The sequence below is a fragment of the Octopus sinensis genome, linkage group LG29 (genome assembly GCF_006345805.1).
Source record: "Octopus sinensis linkage group LG29, ASM634580v1, whole genome shotgun sequence".
In the NCBI taxonomy this organism is placed as follows: Eukaryota; Metazoa; Mollusca; class Cephalopoda; order Octopoda; family Octopodidae; genus Octopus; species Octopus sinensis.
This window is the reverse complement of record NC_043025.1, coordinates 11178065-11205161: the sequence shown is the minus strand read 5'-3', so window position 1 is coordinate 11205161 and position 27097 is coordinate 11178065. Positions and strand designations below refer to the sequence as shown.

Here is a 27097-nt window from a genome sequence, read left to right as displayed (position 1 = left end):
ATAGATATGTTTCTTTATTAGCCACACAGGGCTGCACACAGATAGAACAAATTACAAGGTAGAGCTTTTCTTTTGAAGGTTTAAAAAAAAAAAGGAAGGGGGAGTTCGATCAAAAGGGATCGTAAAAGGAGAAAAAGAGGACAAACAAAAAAGGGGGGGTTAAAAAAAAAGGGGGGAGAGGAAAAAAAAAAATTGATCAATAGGGATCGTTATCACAGAAATGTCAATATGAAGTGTAAAGGGGAGGACAGGTGAGGTTTACCGTGGAAAGAAAAGCCTACGGAAAAGACAGATAGATAGATAGATAGACAGATAGATGTGTGTGTATCTTCACTTTTACTCTTTTACTTTATTTTCCCTCTCTCTATCTTTCTCTTATACATTACTCTCTCATAAATCTCTCTCTTCCGTTTTACTCTTTCTTTACCCTCCCACTTTCTCTTATATCTAACTCACTTAACTTTCTCTCTCACTCTCTCTTCCGTTTTACTATTTTTTTTACTTCCACTTCCCTCTCTTTTAAACATCACTCTCTTTCTCTAATCTTTCTCTCTCATTTTATCTATTTTTCCTTTCTTTTCTTCCTCCCTTTCACTCCCGTATACGTTACTCTCTTTCTTTAATCTCTCTCTCCCTCTCCACTTTTACTCTTTGCCATTCTTCTTTCCCTCCTCCTTCCTCAGTTTCTTTTACTTTCTCTTTGTCTCTCCCTCCCTCTTTTATTCAATCTTTTTCTCTTTGTTTTTCTCTCATCCTCTTGCTCTCTCTCTTTTCTTATTCTTTCTCCCTTCTCCCATCCTCCCTATTAAGTTCAATCTTCTCCCCTCCTCCCCTTTTCCCTCTGTCATGAATACCGATACATGATACAGTCGATCGTAATTATTACCCCTTCGTCCTCCCCTTCTATCACTCTTACTGCTACAGCAACAATTTATATACATAGAGAGAGAGGGGAGAAAGAGAAAGACAGAGTAGTAACTGTTGCTATAGAGTTAAAAGAGAAACAGACGCAATAAGAGAGAGAGGGGGAGGGAGAGAAAGAGACAGACAGACAGAAAGAAAGAAAGAGAGAAAGAGACTCAGAGAGAGAGAGGAAGATAGAGCAGTAACTGTTGCTATAAGACAGAGAGAGAGCGATGGGAGAGAAAGAGACAGAAAGAGAGAGAAAGAAACAGAGAGAGAGAGAAATTGTGTGAGTGTGAGAAAAAAGAGAAAGAGACTCAGAAAAAGAGAAAAAGAAAGAAGAAACTTCTACATTACACAGTAGCGGTGGGGGCGACGGGGGTGACAGCGTTAGCAGCGGGTTGGAGAGACACAATAAGAGAGAGAAAGAGAGCGAGATCGAGGGAGACAGAAAGGGAGAGAAAGAGACAAACAGATAGACAGAAAGAAAGATAGAACTTGTGAGAGAAAGTGACTTAGAGAGAGAGAGAGAAAGACAGAGTAGTAATTGTTACTATAAGAGAGAGAGAAAGAGAGAGGGAGAGAAAGAGACAGAAAGAGAGAGAAAGAAACAGAGAGAGAGAGAGAAATTGTGTGAGTGTGAGAAAAAAGAGAAAGAGACAGAGACAGACTCAGAAAAAGAGAAAGAGAAAGAGAAAGAAGAAACTTCTACATTACACATAAGCAGTGGGGGCGACGGCGGTGACAACGAGGAAGAGAGAAAGAGAAAGAGAAAGAAGAAACGTCTACATTACACATAAGCAGTGGGGGCGACGGCGGTGACAACGAGGAAGAGAGAAAGAGAAAGAGAAAGAAGAAACTTCTACATTACACATAAGCAGTGGGGGCGACGGCGGTGACAACGAGGAAGAGAGAAAGAGAAAGAGAAAGAAGAAACTTCTACATTACACATAAGCAGTGGGGGCGACGGCGGTGACCAACGAGGAAGAGAAAGAGAAAGAGAAGAAGAAACTTCTACATTACACATAAGCAGGGGGGCGACGGCGGTGACAACGAGGAAGAGAGAAAGAGAAAGAAGAAAGAAGGAAAAACGTTACATTACACATAAGCAGTGGGGGCGACGGCGGTGACAACGAGGAAGAGAGAAAGAGAAGGAAAGAGAAAGAAGAAACTTCTACATTACACATAAGCAGTGGGGGCGACGGCGGTGACAACGAGGAAGGAAGAGAGAAAGAGAAAGAGAAGAAGAGAAAGAAACTTCTACATTACACATAAGCAGTGGGGGCGACGGCGGGTGACAACGAGGAAGAGAGAAAGAGAAAGAGAAAGAAGAAACGTCTACATTACACATAAGCAGTGGGGGCGACGGGGTTGACAACGAGAAGAGAGAAAGAGAAAGAGAAAGAAGAAACGTCTACATTACACATAAGCAGTGGGGGCGACGGCGGTGTGACAACGAGGAAGAGAGAAAGAGAAAGAGAAAGAAGAAACTCTACATTACACATAAGCAGTGGGGGCGACGGCGGGCACAACGAGGAAGAGAGAAAGAGAAAGAGAGAGAAGAAACGTCTACATTACGCAGAAGCGGTGGGGGCGACGACGGCGGCGGTGACAGCGTCAGCAGCGGGGGGGGGGGGAGATTGGAGAATTTCGACCAATCAGCTTCCGTCTTGCCATTCACTTCATTCCGAATATGTCTTCTGCATGTGTTCGATAGTCAGCGAAATTTTTCGTAAGTATTTCTGGACATTTTATTCCTTCTTCTTCTTGAAAAAAATCATCCCATATTTATCGATGCCATGTCCTGTGTCCTTCCTTCTGTCCTTGGACGTCTTTCTTTGCATCGTTCGCATGCCATTATGTCGTTGTATTTCTTTCTAAAAGGAAGACGATCCCGTTTTGAACGTATATATATACACATCTGGGGTGTGTATGTGTGTCCCTCTATTTATATATATATATATATATATATATATATATATATATATGTACATCTGGGGGTGTATATGTATATTATATATATATACATCTGGGGTGTGTATATGTGTCCCTCTATTTATATATTTATATAATAATATAATATATATATATATATATATATATATATACATCGGGTGTGTATATGTGTCCCTCTATATATATATTATATATATATACATCTGGGGTGTGTATATGTGTCCCTCTATTTATATATTTATATATATATATATATATATGTATATATATACACATCTGGGGTGATCTGTATATATATATATATATTATATATATACATCTGGGGTGTGTATATGTGTCCCTCTATATATATATTTATATATAATATACATCTGGGGTGTGTATATGTGTCCCTCTATTTATATATTTATATATATATATACATCTGGGGTGTGTATATGTATATATTTATATATATCCTTTCGGGGTCGATAAATAAAGTACCAGTTTCGCACTGGGGTCGATATAAACGACTCAGTCCCTTCGTCCGTCCTTGTTTGTCCCCTCTATGTTTAGCCCCTTGTGGGCAATAAAGAAATATAATATATATATATATATATATATATATATATATATATATTATATACAGGGTGTCCCAAAAAAATGTATACACACCTTAAATAATTGTAAATTTGTTATTCTTTGTAAGCCTAGTACTTATTCTATCGTTCACTTTTGCCGAACCACTATTTGTATACATTTTTTTGGGACACCCTGTATATATATATATATATATGTATATATATGTACACACACACGTATATATATATATATGTCTACGTGTGTGTGTGTATAAATGTATATACACTCGTGTGAAGTGTAAAATCGTGACTGGATGAAATAATTACGCCATCGAAGTTTGAATTAAATTGCTCAATGCTGAGATATTCACATCTTCATCCTACCTGTTGTTGTATTTAGTATGTATATATATATATTGATATATATATATATATATATATATATATATATAATATATGCACGGTGTTGGGTAAATATCCGTGGAAAGGAGCACTCAATACAAACATAGTGTAGTTGTTTAGAGGCCACTGGACCGGCTTAAATAAACCATATATCGATCCTTTTTCCAAGGAATCTAATGCTCGTAGCTTAGTTTTTCCTTGGGGTTGGCCAGATTGGAGCAATCTCAAGATTAATCAGCCGAAATTGCGAGGATGATCCGGTTCTTGACTGAAGATTGAAGGCTTCGAATGTCCCGTTCGTGTTTTTTTGTATCGTCTTCTAAATGTTTTACGTTCTTGTCCCAGTTGTACTTTTCTACTTATAATATATATACATATATATATAATATATATAATATATATATATATATATATATATATATATATATGTATATATATATATATATATATATATGATTATCGCTTGTTAATACTTGTAGGTGTAAAAGTTAAATGTAGCCCATGAAAATTCTTCCACATTCATTTTTAAAGAAAGTTTCCCTTAAACCGACCCTTTTAATTTTTCTGCTACATGAAACCCCGAAAAAATAGCTGATAAAAACAATGTATTTCTCGATTGTTATATTTTGTAGCTAGATTTGATACTTTGATCGTTATTTTTGAATTAGTATATACGAGAAGTATGTTTGTTGACAGTTACGCTTGGTTCTGCCTTTCGTCCTTTCGGAGTCGATAAAATAAGATACCTATTTCTTTATTACCCACAAGGGGCTAAACACAGAGGGGACAAACAAGGACAGACATAGGTATTAAGTCGATTACATCGACCCCAGTGCCTAACTGGTACTTAATTATTACGACCCCGAAAGGATGAAAGGCAAAGTCGACCTCGGCGGAATTTGAACTCACAACGTAACGCAGACGAAATACCTATTTCTATTTCTTTATTACCCACATAGGGCTAAACAACAGAGGGGACAACAAGACAGACATAGGTATTAAGTCGATTATATCGACCCCAGTGCCTACTGGTACTTAATTTATCGACCCCGAAGGATGAAAGGCAAAGTCGACCTCGGCGGAATTTGAACTCATAACGTAACACAGACGAAATACTATTTCTTTATTACCCACAGGGGCTAAACACAGAGGGGACAAACAAGGACAGACATAGGTATTAAGTCGATTACATCGACCCCAGTGCCTAACTGGTACTTAATTTATCGACCCCGAAAGGATGAAAGGCAAAGTCGACCTCGGCGGAATTTGAACTCACAACGTAACGCAGACGAAATACCGCTAAGCATTTCGCCCGGCGTGCTAACGTTTCTGCCACCAGTCAGATACTAGGGTCGCGGCTGGTTGATTGGGAGAATAGAATCGTTGGCATGTTTTGAAGGAAAATGTCTGCCGGTATTTCTTCCAGCTCTGTACGTTATGAGTTCAAATCATCGTCTCTTGTCGTTTTGGGGAGTCGATAAAATAAATTTCCAATTTTTTCTTCCTATCTATACTCAGTAATATTAACCCTTTAGTGTTCGCATTATTCTACCAAAATTAGTGCTTTTTCATCCACATTGCCAGTGTCCGTTGCCAGCCTGGCCTGGCCCCCGTGCCGGTGACACGTAAAAGCACCATCCGTTCGTGGCCGTTTGTCAGCTCTGTCTGGCACCTGTGCGGGTGGCACGTAAAAAGCACCCACTACACACACGGAGTGGTTGGCGTTAGGAAGGGCATCCAGCTGTAGAAACACTGCCAGATCAGACTGGAGCCTGGTGCAGCCCTGGCTTCCCAGACCCCAGTTGAACCGTCCAACCCATGCTAGCATGGAAAGCGGACGCTAAATGATGATGATGATGATGATGATTGCCTTGAACTAATCATGCATTATCTTGTAGCTCTGAGATTTTGATGAGGTAGCTGTTAATTTTTAAAACGATATTGTCGGGTTGGTGTGAGAGACCAGATCTGGCCAGTTTGAACATAAAATTGGCAGAATACTTTTGGCTGGATATGGCCGGTTTAACTGCTAAAGGGTTCAAGTGAGTGTCAGTCCTCTTTAGTTTAGGGGTTCTGACCCCATTGGCTCTGTGGGCTAAGACAGCTGTAATGACCAGCAAGCTGTAGGTTTTACACTGGAGTGGCCTTCTCTCAAGTGGATTGTCTTACACTAACCCCACTCTACCCCCCTCGCCTGATCGCCCACCCCCCGCACGTCCCGCCCCCTCTCCCTCACCCCTCATTCCTTTCTATGGTTCCCAGCCTCTGTCCCTTATCTGCTCGCATCTCTTTCTCCTCCACCCTAACCCTAACTATCACCACCACCACCACCATTTCTACTACCACTATTACAACCACCATCATCACCACCACCACCGTTGCTGCTGCTACTGCTGCTGCTGCAACTACTACTACTACTACTACTACTACTACTACTACTACTGCTGCTGCTACTACTACTACTACTACTACTACTACTACTACCACCACCACTACTACTACACTGCAGAGCTCTGGAGTTGCTGGGAGGGTGGTAAAGAAGGCAGCAGACCACCTGAGGGCCTCTATTCTGTGATTTTCTGGCTGTCTCAGTTTTTTTTCCTTTCCTAAAACACTCACAAAGCAGTGAGAGTTTGCGCTTGGACTGTCTCCCATAACATGCTGATTAACCCGTAGCTGGGGGCCCGGAGAGGTGCCCTTACTCTGGGTCAGAGTAGACGTGGGACCAATAGGGGCTGAGAAGTGGTTACATACTCCTTAAGGCGGCGAGCTGGCAGAAATGTTAGCACGCCGGGCGAAATGCGTAGCCGTATTTCGTCTGCTGTTACGTTCTGAGTTCAAATTCCGCCGAGGTCGACTTTGCCTTTCTTCCTTTCGGGGTCGATAAATTAAGTACCAGTTACGCACTGGGGTCGATGTAATCGACTTAATCCGTGTGTCTGTCCTTGTTTGTCCCCTCTTTGTTTAGCCCCTTGTGGGTAATAAAGAAATAGGTATTTCGTCTGCCGTTACGTTCTGAGTTCAAATTCCGCCGAGGTCAACTTTGCCTTTCATCCTTTCGGGGTTGATTAAATAAGTACCAGTTATGCACTGGGGTCGATGTAATCGACTTAATCCGTTTCACTGTCCTTGTTTGTCCTCTCTGTGTTTAGCCCCTGGTGGGTAATAAAGAAATAGGTTACACACTCCTTAAAATCCTGAAGCTACTGAACCAGTACCCCACTACATGATGCATCTATACCTAGGACATACAGGGGTCTGACAATAAGTGGTCTGACCAAAGGTGATGACGAGTAAGCGTTGATCAGGGCTCTGACCAAAGTGGTTCAGAGGGGTAAGACAGCTGCGATGTGTAAAAAGCTGTAGGTTGGACATTGGAGTGGCTTTGTCCTGGGTGGCTTTGTCCTGGGTGGCTTTGTCCTGGGTGGCTAGCCTGACAGGACCAGAGAGCTCCATCTACCCTGGTGTTGCTGGAAGAGTGCCAAAGAGGGAAGCTGACCATCTGAGGGATTTCATTGTGATTTACTGTTGAGGTTCACTCTCCTAGCCTTTTCATTTTCCAAGGCATGCACAAGGTATTAAGGAGTTTGTGCTTGGAGCTTCATCCATAACATGCTAATTAATCCTTAGTTGGGGCCCTGAGAGTTACTTCTTACTCCAGGTCAGAGTAGACTTGGAAACAGTAGGGGGCTAAGAAGTGTTTCCAAACTGGGATTTTTAGAAGGGTATCAAGGAGAGCTGGCAGAAACGTTAGCACACCGGGTGAAATGCGTAGCTGCATTTCATCTACCGTTACATTCTGAGTTCAAATTCCGCCGAGGTCGACTTTGCCTTTCATCCTTTCGGGGTCGATTAAATAAGTACCAGTGACGCACTGGGGTCGATGTAATCGACTTAATACCTATGTCTGTCCTTGTTTGTCCCTCTGTGTTTAGCCCCTTGTGGGTAGTAAAGAAATAGGTTCAAATTCCGCCGAGGTCGACTTTGCCTTTCATCCTTTCGGGGTCGATTAAATAAGTACCAGTTGCGCACTGGGGTCGATGTAATCGACTTAATCCGTGTGTCTGTCCTTGTTTGTCCCCTCTGTGTTTAGCCCCTTGTGGGTAGTAAAGAAATAGGTATCATGGAGAGCACCAGACCTTTTGAGCTCCCAAAACAGTACCCCCTAAAAGAGGCAGTTTCAAGTTACATCTAGGATATACAGAGGTCGGATCACAGTCGCTGAGCAGGCTAACAAAGCTGTAGGTTTTAAACTGGACTGGCTTTCTCCAAGGAGATGGATTGCCTTACAAGACTGGGAACCCCACCTACTCTGGAGTTGATGGAAGGGTTTCAGTTAGGGTAGCAGACTTCTCAAGGGACTCCAGTCTGTGATTTATTGTCAAGGTTGACACCCCTAGCCTTTTCCTAGGATATACAGAGATCTGATCACAGTCGCTGAGCAGGTTAACAAAGCTGTAGGTTTTAAACTGGACTGGCTTTCTCCCAGGAGATGGATTGCCTTACAAGACTGGGAACCCCACCTACTCTGGAGTTGCTGGAAGGGTTTCAGTTAGGGTAGCAGACTGCTCCAGGGACTCCAGTCTGTGATTTATTGTCAAGGTTGACACCCCTAGCCTTTTCCTAGGATATACAGAGGTCGGATCACAGTCGCTGAGCAGGCTAACAAAGCTGTAGGTTTTAAACTGGACTGGCTTTCTCCCAGGAGATGGATTGCCTTACAAGACTGGGAACCCCACCTACTCTGGAGTTGCTGGAAGGGTTTCAGTTAGGGTAGCAGACTGCTCCAGGGACTCCAGTCTGTGATTTATTGTCAAGGTTGACACCCTTAGCCTATTCCTTTCCCAACGCACTCATTAGGAGATGACGGTTTATGCTTGGAGAAGGTGGCGAGCTGGCAGAAACGTTAGCACGCTGGGCAAAATGCTTAGCGGTATTTCGTCTGCCGTTACATTGTGAGTTCGAATTCCGCCGAGGTCGACTTTGCCTTTCATCCTTTTGGGGTCGATAAATTAAGTACCAGTTACGCACTGGGGTTGATGTAATCGACTTAATACCTATGTCTGTCCTTGTTTGTCCCCTCTGTGTTTAGCCCCTTGTGGGTAGTAAAGAAATAGGTATTTCGTCTGCCGTTACGTTGTGAGTTCAAATTCCGCCGAGGTCGACTTTGCCTTTCACCATTTCGGAGTCGATAAATTAAGTACCACTTACGTTTGTCTGTCCTTGTTTGTCCCCTCTGTGTTTAGCCCCTTGTGGGTAGTAAAGAAATAGGTTTATGCTTGGAATTTCTTCAATAGAGTAAAGCACATTCACCCCACTTCGGTCACGAACGATGATGGGTTGCACCAAGAAAGTTCCCTTCCGAAGCACAAGTCTGGGCAAGATTGTCTATGGAAAATCAGCCACCATCCAGGCATGCCAGTCTCATCCTTTCTTCACCGATGTTGTCCAAGGAAGAGGCAAAGGGGCCGATACAGCTTGGCACCAGTGACATTGCAACTCATTTATACAGCTGAGTGAACTGGAGCAATGTGAAGTAAAGTGTCTTGCTCAAGACCACAACACAATCTAGTCTGAGAATATATATATATAGGTGCAGGAGTGGCTGTGTGGTAAGTAGTTTGCTTATGAACCACATGGTTCCGATTTCAGTCCCACTGCGTGGCATCTTGGGCAAGTGTCTTCTACTATAGCCCCGGGCCAACCAAGGCCTTGTGAGTGAATTTGGTAGATGGAAACTGAAAGAAGCCTGTCGTATGTATGTATATATATATATATATATATGTATGTGTGTGTGTGTGTGTGTGTGTTTGTGTGTCTGTGTTTGTCCCCCTAGCATTGCTTGACAACCGATGCTGGTGTGTTTATGTCCCCGTCACTTAGCGGTTCGGCAAAAGAGACCGATAGAATAAGTACTGGGCTTACAAAGAATAAGCCCCGGGGTCGATTTGCTCGACTAAAGGCAGTGCTCCAGCATGGCCGCAGTCAAATGACTGAAACAAGTAAAAGAGAGAAAGATATATAAATTATGATGATGATGATAATTATGATGTGTTATCGAAATCGATCAACATCAATGGAAATCGTAGCTGTGATACCAGTGCCGGTGGCACGTAAGAGAACCATCCGAATGTGGTCGTTGCCAGCGCTGCCCCAAGTGGCCTCCGTGTCGGTGGCATGTAAAAAGCACCATCCGATTGTGGTCGTTTGCCAGCCTCATCTGGCCTCCGTGCCGGTGGCACGTAAAAAGCACCATCCGATCATGGCCGTTTGCCAGCCTCATCTGGCCTCCGTGCCGGTGGCACATAAAAAGCACCATCCGATTGTGGCCGTTGGCAGCCTCATCTGGCCTCCGTGCCGGTGGCACATAAAAAGCACCATCCGATCGTGACTGTTTGCCAGCCTCATCTGGCCCCCGTGCCAGTGGAATGTAAAAAGCACCATCCGATCGTGGCCGTTTGCCAGCCTCGTCTGGCCTCCTTGCCGGTGGCACGTAAAAAGCACCATCCGATCGTGGCCGTTTGCCAACCCCATCTGGTCCCCATGCCAGTGGCACGTAAAAAGCACCATCCGATCGTGGCCGTCTGCCAGCCTCATCTGGCACCTGTGCACCGGTGGCACATAAAAAGCACCCACTACACTCACGGAGTGGTTGGTGTTAGGAAGGGCATCCAGCTGTAGAAACACTGCCAGATCAGACTGGAGCCTGGTGCAGCCTTCTGGCTTCCCAGACCCCAGTTGAACCGTCCAACCCATGCCAGCATGGAAAAATGGTCGTTAAACGATGATGATGATGATGTTTGTGGGTGAATCAGAGGCCCTCTCTAGCATCTGACTTGACTCATTGGATATCAGAAGTTTTGTACTGGGGGTTTATCTTATCTTCCCATCCTGATAAATCTCTCTCTCTCTCTCTCTCTCTCTCTCTTTCCTTCTCTTTCTCTCTCCTCTCTCTCTCCTTCTCTTTCTATCTCCTCTCTCTCTCCCTCTCTCTTTCTCTCTTCTTTCTTTCTTTCTCTCTTTTTCCTCTTCTCTCTCTTTCTATCTCCCTCTCTCTGTCTCTTTTTCTCTTTCTTTCTCTCTCTCTCTGTCTCTTTCTTTCTCCCCTTCTCTCCCCTTCCCTCTCTCCTTGTCTCTTTCCTTCTCTCCTTGTCTCTTTCCTTCTCTCACTTGTTCTCTCTTTCTTTCTCTCTCTCTGTCTCTTTCTTTCTCCCCTTCTCTCTCTTTCCTTCTCTCACTTTTTTCTCTTTTTCTCTCTTTCTGCTCTGTCTCTCTTTCTCTTTCATTCCCTCTCTATCTCTCTTTCTCTTTTATTCTATGTCTCCCCTTCTCTCTCTCATTCACTCTCTTTATCTCACCATAGTCTTCACTCTCTATCTATCGACTTGTCTCTTCTCTCTCTCTTTCTCTACCCTTGATGTGTCACTATCTCTCTCTCTCTCTCTCTAATTTTTTCTCATGTCTCTCTCTCTGATCTTCATAGTCTACTTCTCTCTCTCTCTCTCTCTCTCTCACCCTCTCTCAGTTTATCAGTCTCTTTATCTCCTCTCTCTGATGGTCTTTCTCTCTTTGCCTGTATCTCTACATATATCTTTCTTTCTATCTGTCTGTCCTTGTCTCCCCTTTTGCAGTAGTAGTAGTAGTAGTAGTACTGGTGGTGATAGCATTAATTACTGTAGTAGTAGTAGTAGTAGCAGTAGTAGTAGTAGTAAGCTGGTTATGGTTAGTCTAGTACAAATAATACATTAGTCACATACTGTCTCAGTAATCAATATGTGCGTATGTATATATGTGTGTGGATGTATGTGTGTATATATGTGTGTATGTATGTATATGTGTGTGGATGTTTGTATGTATATATGTGTGTGTGTGGATGTATGTATATATGTGTGTGTGGATGTATGTATGTATATATGTGTGTGTGGATGTATGTATATATGTGTGTATGTATGTATATATGTGTGTGTGGATGTATGTATATATGTGTGTGTGTGGATGTATGTATATATGTGTGTGTATGTATGTATATGTGTGTGTGTATATGTGTGTGTATGTGTGTGTATGTATGTATATATGTGTATGTATGTATATATGTATATATATATGTATGTATATATGTATATATATATGTATGTATATATATATGTATGTGTATGTATGTATATATGTATATATATATGTATGTATATATATATGTATGTGCATGTATGTATATATGTATATATATATGTATGTATATATATATGTATGTGCATGTATGTATATATGTATATATATATGTATGTATATATATATGTATGTGCATGTATGTATATATGTATATATATGTATGTATGTATGTCTATATATGTATGTATGTATATAATATGTATGTATAATATATTTATATATATATGTATGTATATATGTATATATATATATTTGTGTATATATGTATATAATATTGTGTGTATATATGTATATATATATGTGTGTATATATGTATATATATGTGTGTATATATGTATATATATATATGTGTGTATATATGTATATATATGTATGTATATATATATGTATGTATATATGTATATATATATGTTGTATATATGTATAATGTATGTATGTATGTATGTATATGTATGTATTCTATGTCTATATATATATGTATGTATATATATGTATATATATATATATGCGTGTGTACCTGTTGGTCATAATTCATCATTGTCATCATCTCCATAGTAACAAGGTTTTTGTTTGTTTTTTTTTCCCAATCAATTAGATCATCAGACATCAAATGTCTCTGTCTGTCTGTCTGTTTGTCTCTCTTTCTCTGTGCCTTTGCCCCCATCCCCCAGCTCTGTATGAATGTATGTCCATGTATGTGTGTGTTTCTCTCTGTCAACTTTTTTTTTGTCTTTTCCTTTTTGATTCTCTCTCTCTCTCTCTCTTTGTCTTCATCTGTCTCTCTGTTTGTTGCATATCTCTCTTAGTCTTTCTCTTTCTCTCTCTGTCTTTCTCTGTCCCCTCTCTCTCTGTCTGTCTATCTTTCTCTTTCTCTCTCTCTCTGTTTCTTTGTCTCTCTCTTTGCTTCCTCCCTCTTTCGTTCTGTCTCTCTCTGTCTCTCTCTCTCTTTCTCTTTCTCCCTCCCTCCCCAAACACACGGGACATATTCTAATTGCACATCAATTATCCCTCTGTTCCCTTGTGACAGAGGGACATACCATTGGGGACAGCCACAGCAACCCTGGCCCATCATCTAAGCTAAACCTTAAACACCCACCCCCACTCTAACCCCCCCGATCGCCCCCCCTCACATCCCGCCCCCTCTCCCTCCACCCCACCCCACCCCCTTCTCCATCATTCCTTTCCATGGTTCCCAGCCTCTGTCCCTTATCTGCTCCCATCTCTTTCTCCTCCACCCTAACCCTTACTATCACCACCACCACCACCACCACCACCACCACCATTTCTACTACCACTATTACAACCACCATCACATCATCATCACCACCACCACCACCATTGCTGCTGCTACTGCTGCTGCTACTACTACTACTACTACTACTATTACTACTACTACTACTACTACTACTACTACTATTACTACTACTACTACCACCACTACTACTACAATCACTACTATTACTATTACCACTACTATTATTCTACTACCACTATTACAACCACCATCACACCATCACCACCACCACCACCATTGCTGCTGTTGCTACTACTACTACTACTACTAACACCATCACCACCACTACTTCTACAATCACTACTATTAGTATTACCACTGCCACCACTATTACTACTGGTACCACCACCATTACTAATACTACTACAATCACTACTGTTATTATTACCACCACCAATACTACTACTATTACCACTACTGCTACTACTATTACTACTACCTCCACCATTATTACTACTACTGTCACTACCACCACCTCTATTCCCACTGTTATTACTACACATGCTGTCTCTGAGGCAAAAGAGGGAAGGATAGACAACCAGGATAGACAGGCTGATCAGATAAATGACAGATAAACGGATAACCAAGGGGAAAAATTTCCAGGGACACACTCTGCGCGAAGACAAAGTAGTAAAGTCAGCATTAACATACTTGGATATATTTATTCTCTTTATATTTCTATCTATCTATCTATCTATCTATCACTCTCTCTCTATTTCCACCTATCCATATCTATCTCTATTTATCTGTCTATCTATCTAGCTATCTCTATCTATCTGTCTATCTGTCTATCTATCTATATCTATCTCTATCTGTCTGTCTGTCTATCTATCTCTCTATCTTTCTCTCTCTCTCTCTCTCTGTCTACACCTATCCATATCAATCTCTACCTATCTGTCTACCTATCTATCTACCTATCTATCTACCTGTCTATCTATCTACGTTCCTATCTATCTATCCATCCATCCATCCACCCACCTATCCATCCATCCATCCACCCATCCATCCATCCATCCATCCATCTATCTATCTATCTATCTATATATCTATCTACCTGCCTGCCTGCCTGTCTTTCTGTCTGTCTGTCTTATAAACTTCATTAGCCCATGGCTGTTTCCTCTATGAAGTGCAGTGGAATCAATTACATCAATTAAATCCATCTCATCTCATACAAGAAACAGCTGTGAGGAGCTAATGAAGATCGTAACATACTCAATTATTGCCTTTTATTATTAATTGCTTATTACCGCTCTGTACTCGACTAACACTTTGTTCATAAGCATGCATGTATTGAGTTCTACACCTGGTTATTATTATCACAATACCTATCTCTTTTACTCTTTTACTTGTTTCAGTCGTTTGGCTGTGGCCATGCTGGAGCACCCCTTTAGTCGAGCAAATCGACCCCAGGACTTATTCTTTGTAAGCCTGGTACTTATTCTCTTTTGCCGAACTGCTAAGTTACGGGGATGTAAACACACCAGCATCGGTTGTCAAGCGATGTTGGGGTAGACAAACACAGACACACAAACATATACACACACATACATATATATATATAACGGGAAGCTTTATGAAAATAAACAAAAGACGAAGGCAGGTGGAGTACAAACAAACAATTGTATTAGTATGGCGCTCAGGAATAGAAATAAAACAAGTCTTTTACGTTTCGAGCCTACGCTCTTCAACAGAAAGATACACAGAAAAGAAACACGGAGAGAAAAAACGATGGGCTTCTTTCAGTTTCTGTCTACCAAATCCTAGAAACAGCTGTAAGACCTTCTATCTATAAATGCTCTAATATCTACACAGCCTTGGGTTTTTTTAATCTTATGCAAAAAATTCTTATACACACACACAGTCATGTATATACTTATCTTTGGTCCATTTCAGGTGAGCAGTGGCAGGTGATTGGTTAAGAAATAAGAATACATAAATCGACGGTCGACACAGAGTGACCTCCCCCTTACGAAACTTCCGGTGACTACTTTCTGTGAGCTCTGAGCTGTGATCTTTACCAAAATGTTTTTCCAACTTTGTTATCGTTTGTTTTGTTTTCTCACCAACAACATTCGGCTCATTTTCAAACTGTACATGCGGAGAATGACAGGAAAGAGTGAGCTTCAGAGGATTCTTGACAAGAGCCAACCTGGCGCCAGGACCACACGGAAATTTGGTAAGAAAATTCACGTATTCTCCGTCAAAGATATTCTCTTTCTCTCTTTCTCTTTTACTTGTTTCAGCCATTTGACTGCGGCCATGCTGGAGCACCGCCTTTAGTCGAGCAAATTGACCCCGGGACTTATTCTTTGTAAGCCCAGTACTTATTCTATCGGTCTCTCTTTGCCGACCGCTAAGTGACGGGAACATAAACAACCCAAGCATCGGTTGTCAAGCAATGCTAGGGGACAACCACACCCAAACACACACATATATATATATACATTATACATATATACGACAGGCGTTTCTTTCAGTTTCTCTCTACCAAATCCACTCACAAGGCATTGGTCGGCCCAGGCTATAGCAGAAGACACTGCCCAAGATGCCACGCAGTGGGACTGAACCCGGAACCATGTAGTTGGTTAGCAAGCTACTTACCACACAGCCACTCCTGCGCCTATGCCATTTTATTCTTGAAAAGTGGGGTCTAAATTTTTTTAACAATTTCATCTGGACTGGTTTCTGGTCACACATCTATGACATCATGCATATATTACTTACGAATATGATTATTACGTAAGCTATGGCTATGGCCATCTCGAAACAGCTGTTGAGATGAGACTTCACATAATTGCCCTTTGTGTTACGATCTGTATTTTGTTCTCCGTGTAAAAGAGCCAACCTGGCGCCAGGACTACACGGAAATTTGGTAAGAAAATTCACGTACTCTCTGTCAAATATATGCCATTTTATTCTTGAAAAGTGGGGTCTAAATTTTTTTAACAATTTCATTTGGACTGGTTTCTGGTGACACATCTATGACATCATGCATGTATTACTTACGAATATGATTATTACGTAAGCTATGGCCATCTCGAAACAGCTGTTGAGATGAGACTTCACATAATTGCCCTTTGTCTTACAATCTGTATTTTGTTCTCCGTGTAAATATATGTCTCAAGACTAATTGTGTTTGTCTTCCTTACTGCCTCTACATATCATCATCATCACCATCATCATCATCATCATTTAACGTCCATTCTCCATACTGCCATAGGTTGAACGGTTTGACCAGGGCAGGCAAGCAAGATAGCTGTACCAGGTTCCAGTCTGATTTGGCTTGGTTTCTATGACTGAATGCCCTTCCTAATGCCAACCCCTTTACAGTGTGCTGTGTGCTTTTAATGTGGCACCAGCACAAGGATTTCTACATGTTACTAGCTCAAGTGCCTTGATATATGGCACCGGCACTGGGATCTTGCTGGACAATCCTCTTTACCAGTGGGGACTGGCATTAGCACTTCTCCTGAGCGGGGCAGGTCTTCTTGGGTACAGTAAGGCACTAGGTATCTCGGTCCTTTTTCATCTCATCCAAAAGGTTCAACATCCTGAAGTTGTTCTTCACTACTTCATCCCATGTCTTCCTGGGTCTCCCTCTTCCATGAGTTTCATCCATTTCGAGAGATCGGCACTTCTTTATAGAACTGTCAGCATCTGTCCACATCACACGACCAGACCAGCGTGTTCCTCTCTCTTGCACATTGCATCCAATTCTTCGTATGTGTGTGTGTGCGCGGGCATGGCCGTGTGGTTAAGGAGCTTCCTTCCTAGCTACATGGTTTCAGGTTCAGTCCCACTGCATGGCACATTGGGCAGGTGTCTTCTACTATAGCCCCGAGCTGACCGAAGCTTTGTCATTGAATTCGGTAGGCGGAAGTTACAGCCGTGTATGTATATGTGTGTGTAGATGCTTGTACCTCTCTGAAAGAGAGAGAGTATATATATATATATATATATATATATATATATATATATACATACACATATATATATACATACATACATATATATATACATACATATATACGACGGGCTTCTTTCAGTTTCCGTCTACCAAATCCACTCAAAAGGCTTTGGTCGGCCCGAGGCTATAGTAGAAGACACTTGCCCAAGGTGCCACGCAGTGGGACTGAACCCGGAACCATGTGGTTGGTAAGTAAGCTACTTACCACACAGCCACTCCTACACCTATATGTATGTATGCATCATATCATTCCTCATCATTCTAGCTTCCATTTTTTTCCATACCTGCATGCGTTTGTCAGAATTCATTAAGGCAGGTTATGGCTGATTGACTGATGACAAACTGTCTTTGTGACTAAATTGACAGATGCCAAATTGAGGTGGTGATCATCATCATCATTGTTCGACCGTGGTCGAGACAATGGAATTTACTCTGCTACGCCAGACTTCACGGTCCATCATAGCGTTACTGAGGTCCTGTTGCTGGATGCCTGTATCCCTGGAGATTACTTCAGGGTAGGAGAGTGTGAGCCCTCTGGTATCGCGAGTAGATGGCTTCCAGGGAAGAGGAGCAGATGTTACCTCGTTTTCAGCTCTACAACAATGTCCAGCAAACTGGACTCTCCTACCTTTCACAAGAGATGATACAGGTGGTAGTTTTCCATATATTTGTACTTTGGTTGGATGATGCTTCCACGAGAGATTTTGAGCTCTCATAAGGAGGCGAGTGTAAGTTCCATCCAACCACCTCTCAAGCTTCTTTGATAACATCCAGGTTTCTGAGCCATATAGTAGAATTGGTTCAACTGTGGCTTTGAAGATTTCAAGTTTGAAATCTCAACAACCCTGCAATCTATGGCTCTGAGATGATACAGGTGGTAATTTACCATATATTTGTACTTTGCTTGGATGACGCTTCCACGAGAGATTTTGAGCTCTCATAAGGAGGCGAGTGTAAGTTCCATCCAACCGCCTCTCAAGCTTCTTTGATAACATCCAGGTTTCTGAGCCACAGAGTAGAACTGGTTCGACTGTTTTAACGAATTGGTTCAACTGTGTTAACGAATTGGTTCGACTGGTGATGGTGTTAACGATGATGATGATGATTATGATGACGGATGTTCATTATTGCACAAGTTTTACTGTTGCTTTTTTATGTTCTGTGTTTCAGAAAATTCCTTGCGACGATCTCGTAACAAAAATCTTCGATCTTTGATTTCTCATGATTCCGACATTGGCTCCAGTGTTATTACGGTGCTGCATGCGAAACACCTACCAAACGAGTAAGTAGAACATGTATGTTCTTCTTGTTGTTATTGTCAGTTGGCTCCTCCCTTCAAACTGCTGCCCTAGCTAAAAGAATGCAGAACTCATCATAACCACCAATGTAAAACACCATCCAATAGTCTGCTCTCTTTCTCTCTCTCTCTCTCTCTCATACCTCTCATATATATATATTATATATATATATATATATATATATATATATATTATATATATATATATATATATATATATATATATATGTGTGTGTATATATATGTGTGTAATTATATGTATATATACATAATGTATATATACATATATGTATATATACACATATATATATATACATATATATATACACATATATATATACACACATATATACATACACATATATATATACACACATATATACACACATATATATACACATATATATACATATATGTCTTCTACTATAGCCTTGGGCCAACTGAAGCCTTGTTGATGGATTTGGTAGACGGAAACTGAAAGAAGCCTGTCGTACATATGTGTATATATATATATATATGTGTGTGTGTGTGTGTGTGTATATGTTTGTGTGTCTGTGTTTGTCGCCCCCAGAATCGCTTGACAACAGATGCTGGTGTGTTTACGTCCCCATAACTTAACGGTTCGGCCAAAGAGACCGATAGAATAAGTACTAGGCTTACAAAGAATAAGTCCTGGGGTCGATTTGCTCGACTAAAGACTATGTTCCAGCATGGCCGCAGTCAAATGACTGAAACAAGTAAGAGAGTAAAGAGAATGGGTGTCAGTATGTTTCGTGTGTGTGTGTGTGTTCTCACTATTTTTCTTTTCACATCAGATTCCAATATAATCGTAAGTTACACACTCTGAAAAGTATTCGTAGACAAATTCATTAAAAAAATACCCACTTTTCTGAATGCTATGAGGCAACAAGCCAACCCGTGTGAATTATCCGAAACTCCTCGCCACACCTTCGAAAAAATTTCATCACAAAACGTTTCAATGCAGTGAGAATCTACACCACCCGAAGCGTATTTGTAGTAAATTTCATTAAAAAATATGCAACTCCCCAGAAGTTATAAAGAAACAAAAATCAAGAGTGGGGCACGCTTGTGTAAATATGCCCTCGGGGCACATTTATGTAGTTATGCCTTTGTTTCTCCATACCTTTTCTGTGGTCATAAACGGTGTGTATTGAATACATTCCGGCGCATTTAGAAAGAAAAATGGTTTTAATGCATGAAAGCCCAGCATCGCATATAGGACCCAGGGTGGTTTCTGTGAGACCTTGTGGGTGGGGTTTTTTGCAAAAAACGTGTCTGTTATATAACCATTAAATATGGCTCTTTTTTTCTTTTTAACCCCGAGTCACCAACGATCCTTCTTCTAACACGACGGATAGGGCAGCGCACTCGCGGTCATAGGATCACGGTTTCGATTCCCAGACCGGGCGTTGTGAGTGTTTATTGAGCGAAAAACCTTAAAGCTCCACGAGGCTCCGGCAGGGGATGGTGGTGATCCTGCTGTATTCTTTCACCACAACTTTCTCTCACTCCACTCTTAGTTCCTGTTCTTGTACCTGTATTTCAAAGGGTCGGCCTTGTCACTCTTGTGTCACGCTGAATATCCCCGAGAACTACGTTAAGGGTACACGTGTCTGTGGAGTGCTCAGCCACTTGCACGTTAATTTCACGAGCAGCTGTTCCGTTGATTCGGATCAACCGGAACCCTAGTCGTCGTAACATCCATAGCCTCTTGAGGGAATGCCATTCTTCCTAAAGGTCTTTCAAAATCAAAGAAGTGATGTTTATCATAGGCCTGGATATCCTAGGTATATAATATTGTTAAATCATATATACCTGGGTGCTCTTGCTGACACAAACCTTATGTTCGTCCACGTCATATTTTCTCTTATCCCTTACTTTGAAGCCCAAGAAAGACCCTTCGACAATTTTTGTACTGTATTTCAAAGGGCCGGCCTTGTCACTCTCTGTGTCACGCTGAATATCCCCCGAGAACTACGTTAAGGGTACACGTGTATGCGGAGTGCTCAGCCACTTACACGTTAATTTCACGAGCAGGCTGTTCCGTTGATTCGGACCAACCGGAACCCTCGTCGTCGTAACCGACGGAGTGCTTCCATTCCAACAGGACGGATTGACCTGTGATCAAAGGCGTTCCATAATAATACGTAAACAATGTATCTAAGACTACGTTGTTTTATGTGATCTTTTATGTATTTATTTATTTCGGAGGTGATATTTTTCGAGGAATGCCCGATGAAAACAGTTGCTCAACTTGTAAATGTGGGTACGTTATTTGTGGGGTCGTTTATTATTGCCATGGTGACGCGGTTTTGATCGTTGTTACGTTTAGCCCCAGGTCAGACCTGTTCGAATAGGTCCTATGATCTTAAGATAATCCAACCGCGACCATTACTTATGATCGTTGTTACGTTTAACCCCAGGTCCGCCCTGTTCGAATAGGTCCTATGATCTTAAGATAATCCAACCGCGACCATTACTTATGATCGTTGTTACGTTTAGGCCCAGGCCAGCCCTGTTCGAATAGGTCCTATGATCTTAAGATAATCCAACCGCGACCATTACTTATGATCGTTGTTACGTTTAGCCCCAGGTCCGCCCTGTTCGAATAGGTCCTATGATCTTAAGATAATCCAACCGCGACCATTACTTATGATCGTTGTTACGTTTAGCCCAGGCCAGCCCTGTTCGAAGGTCCTATGATCTTAAGATAATCCAACCGCGACCATTACTTATGATCGTTGTTACGTTAGCCAGGCCCGCGCCCTTTATCGAATAGGTCCTATGATCTTAAGATAACCAACGGCGACCATACTTATGTCGTTGTTACGTTTAGCCCCAGGTAGCCTGTTCGAATAGGTACTATGATCTTAAGATAATCCAACCGCGACCATTATTATGATCGTTGTTACGTTTTAGACCCAGGTCAGACCTGTTCGAATAGGTCCTCTTTATCTTTTATATTTACTTGTTTCAGTCATTTATGCGGCCATGCGGGGAGCACCACCTTTAATCGAGCAACTCGACCCGGGACTTATTCTTTTGTAAGCCCTAGTTATCTATTCTATCGGTCTCTTTTGCCGAACCGCTAAGCGACGGGGACATAAAACACACCAGCATCGGTTGTAGCAATGCTAGGGGGGGAGAAACACGACACACAAACACACACATCACACACACATATATATATATATATACAATATACGGCAGGCTTCTTTCAGTTTCTGTTACCAAATCCACTCACAAGGCATTGGTCGGCCCGGGCTATGTAGAAGACACTTGCCAAGATGCACGCAGTGGGAGACTGAACCAGGACCATGTGCTGGTTAGCAACGCTACTTACCCACAGCCATCCTGCGCCTATTGATCTTAAGATAATCCAACGCGACCATTACGTATGTTTTCTGTGAAAAATGTTCCTTTTACTCTTTTACTTGTTTCAGTCATTTGACTGCGGCCATGCTGGAGCACCGCCTTTAGTCGACCAAATCGACCACGGGACTTATTCTTTTGTAAGCCCAGTACTTATTCTATCGGTCTCTTTTGCCGAACCGCTAAGTTACGGGGACGTAAACACACCAGCATCGGTTGTGCAGCAATGCTAGGGGGACAAACACAAACACACATATGCATATATATATATACATATACATATATTCGACGGGCTTCTTTCAGTTTCCTTCTACCAAATCCACTCACAAGGCTTTGGTCGGCCCGAGGCTATAGTAGAAGACACTTGCCCAAGGTGCCACGCGGTGGGACTGAACCCAGAAACATGTGGTTCGTAAGCAAGCTACTTACTATATTAAGAATTGTTTCTCTTTTTTTATCATTATTATTATTGAAGACGGCAAGCTGGCAGAGTTGTTAGCACACTGGACGAAATGCTTAGGAGTATTTCGCCCATCGCTATATTCTGAGTTCAAATTCTGTCGAGGTCGACTTTTCCTTTCATCCTTTCTGGGTCAACAAAGTAAGTACCAGTTGAAAACTGGGGACAATGTAATCGACTCATTCCCACCTCCCCCAAGCTGCCCTTGAGACAAAAATGTGAAGTTATTATCATTATCATTATTATTATCATTATTATTATCATTATCATTATTATTATCATTATTATTATTATTATCATTATTATTATTATTATCATCATCATTACTATTATTATTATTATTATTATTATCATCATCATCATTATTATTATTATTATTATCATCATTATTATTATCATTATTATTATTATTATTATTCTGCCAGGCTCTGTGCTGAGTTAACTCTGAGAATGTCCCAGATTATTGGTTACAATCATCTCATCAATACGGTTGAAGTCATCCGACGTCAGCAACACACGGACAAACTGTCAGACTACGAAAGCTATTTGTATCAGGTACGACCCACTTATCTCATTATAGTTTGTTAGCCAAGTCTATCGTAAATATTGCCACGCCAATTAACTGGTACTTAATTTATCGACCCCGAAAGGATGAAAGGCAAAGTCGACCTCGGCGGAATTTGAACTCAGAACGTAGCGGCAGACGAAATACCGCTAAGCATTTCATCCGGTGTGCTAACAATTCTGCCAGCTCGCCGCCTTATTGTAGATGTATATGTGCATAGGTATATATATATATGTGTGTGTGCGAGCTGGCAGACACGTTAGCGGCAGCTGGTAGAATTGTTAGCACGCCGGGCGAATTGCTTAGCGGTATTTCGTCTGTCGTTACGTTCTGAGTTCAAATTCCGCTGAGGTTGACTTTGCCTTTCATCCTTTCGGGGTCGATAAATAAAAGTACCAGTTTTGCACTGGGGTCGATGTAATTGACTTAATGCCTTTGTCTGTCCTTGTTCGTCCTCTCTATGTTTAGCCCCTTGTGGGCAATAAAAAAATATATATATATGTGTGTATGTATATATAAATGTTTATGTGATGTGTGTGTGTATATATATCATCATCATCATTGTTTAGCGTCTGCTTTCCATGCTAGCATGGGTTGGACGGTTCAACTGGGGTCTGGGAAGCCAGAAGGCTGCACCAGGCCCAGTTTGATCTGGCAATGTTTCTACGGCTGGATGCCCTTCCTAACGCCATAACGTATATATGTGTATATGTAGGTATATGTGCCAAAAGTTACAACTTCTGGCTACATTTGTTTTTGTATTTCTCATGATCTTTGGTGCTCCCTACATGCATACGCATACACACAATTGCTCACACACACACTATACACACTCACTCACACGTACACACACACTCGCTCACCCCCACATACACACAATTGCTCACACACACACTATACACACACACTATACACACTCACTCACACATACACACACACTCGCTCACCCCCACATACACACAATTGCTCACACACACACTATACACTCACTACAATACACACAAATCGCTCACCCCACATACACACAATTTCCACACCCACACTTATACACTCATCACACATACACACAATCGCTCACCCCCATACACACAATGCTCACATACACACACACTCGCTCACCCCCACATACACACAATTGCTCACACACACACTATACACTCACTCACACATACACACACACTCGCTCACCCCCACATACACACAATTGCTCACACACACACTATACACTCACTCACACATACACACACACTCGCTCACCCCCACATACACACAATTGCTCACACACACACTCGCTACCCCACATACACAATTGTCACACACACATACACCACACACATACACTCACACCCCACCCCATACACACAATGCTCACACACCCACTATACACTCACTCACACTACACACACACTCGCTCACCCCACATACACACAATGCTCACACACACATACTCACTCACACATACACACACACGCCACCCCAATAAACCACAATTGCTCACGCACACACTATACACACTCACTCACACTCGCTCACCCCCGCATACACACAATTACTCACACACACACACATACATACTCAATCTCAGCATTCGTTTTCTTCTTTCTGTTTCTGCCAGATCTGGAACATCTTGCAGCCAGATGTCCATCTTACTGGTCTCAAGAGTAAGCAATGGGTCGACATTGGTTTCCAAGGCAACCAACCCTGTACAGATCTCAGAGGTATGGGTATGCTGGGCCTCACACAACTCTGGTATGTATATTTAAATCTTCCCCCGTTTCTCCCCATCCCCCTCATTCTTTCTCCCCTTCTCTGCCCCCAAGTTCCCAATCAGTCAGGTACTGGGTCAACAAATTCATCCCCCCAAATTTGTGGCCTGGAGCCTAATATTGACCTTTAGCGCACTGTAGCTGCATTATGTCACCATATGAGTTATCTCCTCTGTTGTAACAGGGCAGTGTGGAGGCACAATGGCCCAGTGGTTAGGGCAGCGGACTCGCGGTCATAGGATCGCGGTTTCGATTCCCAGACCGGGCGTTGTGAGTGTTTATTGAGCGAAAACACCTAAAGCTCCACGAGGCTCTGGCAGGGGATGGTGGTGATCCCTGCTGTACTCTTTCACCACAACTTTCTCTCACTCTTACTTCCTGTTTCTGTTGTACCTGTATTTCAAAGGGCCGGCCTTGTCACTCTCTGTGTCACGCTGAATATCCCCGAGAACTACGTTAAGGGTACACGTGTCTGTGGAGTGCTCAGCCACTTACACGTTAATTTCACGAGCAGGCTGTTCCGTTGATCGGATCAACCGGAACCCTCGTCGTAGTAACCGATGGAGTGCTTCCAACAGGGCAGTGGAAGGGGAGACAGTGTACTAAATCTTAATTATACTAGAGCCACTGTCTGGTACTGCATCTTATCATTATTATTATGATCCGACTATCAGCTGAATCCATAGTGAGGATTGCCCTGCCGACCTCCTTTAACCGGGAGGGCAAGGCAGTTTTCCTTTGCCTAGTGGCTGTAGCAAAAAAGGTGATATGGTGAACCCGTTTGAAAGGGCTAAGGTCAGACACTTTCCTCTTTGGCCAAGGCCTCATCAACTTTTTCAAGTTTCACTTGAAAAGGAAGATGAGAGTAGAGAGGGAAGTGATGTCTGGTAGCAAGTTTATTGAAAGGTGGGTGAATGTCGCAAGAATGGCCAGTATGAATGGACCAATTCTGAGGATACACCTCTAAAAAAAAAAAGGTAATATAAAAGGAGAAAGGGGCTCTCTACCCCCCTTTTGACCAGGCTCCCGTGGCTTTTATGGGTTAGATATTATGTAGTATAAAAAGTATTATAAAAGGAGAAAGGGGCTCTCTACCCCCCTTTTGACCAGGCTCCCGTGGCTTTTATGGGTTAGATATTATGTAGTATAAAAAAATATTATAAAAGGAGAAAGGGGCTCTCTACCCCCCTTTTGACCAGGCTCCCATGGCTTTTATGGGTTAGATATTATGTAGTATAAAAAAGTATTATAAAAGGAGAAAGGGGCTCTCTACCCCCCCTTTTGACCAGGCTCCCGTGGCTTTTATGGGTTTTCTCACTAGTAACCCTTTCGAAGCGCCTCCCCCTCTTGGGAGTTTTAATTGTTACTTATATTTTGTTGTCATCCTGCTTTTGTACACGGACCTTTTACAAACGGACAAAACCCTTTGTAATTTTCGTCCTCCGTTTTGTCCCTTTATGTTTTAACTGATTTTTGTTAGCCCTTGTGGCCAATAAACAAACTAATTATTATTATTATTATTATTTCTACTACTACTACTACTACTGCGACTACTACTAATACTTCTTCTTCTACACTACTACTACTACGACTACTACTAATACTTCTTCTACTACTACTACTACTACGACTACTACTAATACTTCTTCTTCTTCTACTACTACTACTACTACTAATACTTCTTCTACTACTACTACTACTACTACTACTACTACTACTAATACTTCTTCTACTACTACTACTACTAATACTTCTTCTATTATTACTACTACTACTACTACTACTACTACAATTTCTACTACTTTACTACTACTACTATTACTATTATTATTATTATTATTATTTTCAGGTATTTTGTTGTAAATTATCCCAATGAAGCACGGCAGGTGTATTCTCATTCGCTTCATCCTGGATGTGGGTGAGTAAAGCACCTTTACATGGCAATATATATGTTTGTGGGGTAATGTTGTAACCTTGCCCATATCACCATCTTCATCATCATCATCATCGTCATCATCATCATTTGCTCACATAACAAGACCTGATGCGCAGGAGTGGCTGTGTGGTAAGTAGCTTGCTTACCAACCACATGGTCCCGGGTTCAGTCCCACTGCGTGGCACCTTGGGCAAGTGTCTTCTGCTATAGCCTCGGGCCGACCAAAGCCTTGTGAGTGGATTTGGTAGACAGAAACTGAAAGAAGCCCGTCGTATGCGTATATATATATATATATAGGCGTAGGAGTGGCTGTGTGGTGAGTAGCTTGCTTACCAACCACATGGTTCCAGGTTCAGTCCCACTGCATGGCACCTTGGGCAAGTGTCTTCTACTGTAGCCTCGGGTCGACCAAAGCCTTGTGAGTGGATT

General features: G+C 41.9%; 1 protein-coding gene across 1 annotated transcript; it reads left to right on the top strand.

The window, feature by feature from the left end:
- The first annotated feature begins 2554 nt into the window (after positions 1-2554).
- LOC115226025 (ELMO domain-containing protein 1-like) lies at positions 2555-26654 on the top strand. Its single transcript, XM_029796997.2, has 6 exons — positions 2555-2635; positions 15178-15460; positions 18422-18533; positions 22827-22956; positions 24582-24715; positions 26582-26654. The coding sequence occupies exons 2-6, from the start codon at positions 15307-15309 to the stop codon at positions 26652-26654; spliced, it is 603 nt and encodes a 200-aa protein (XP_029652857.1). The 5' UTR covers positions 2555-2635; positions 15178-15306.
- The last annotated feature ends 443 nt before the right edge of the window (positions 26655-27097 follow it).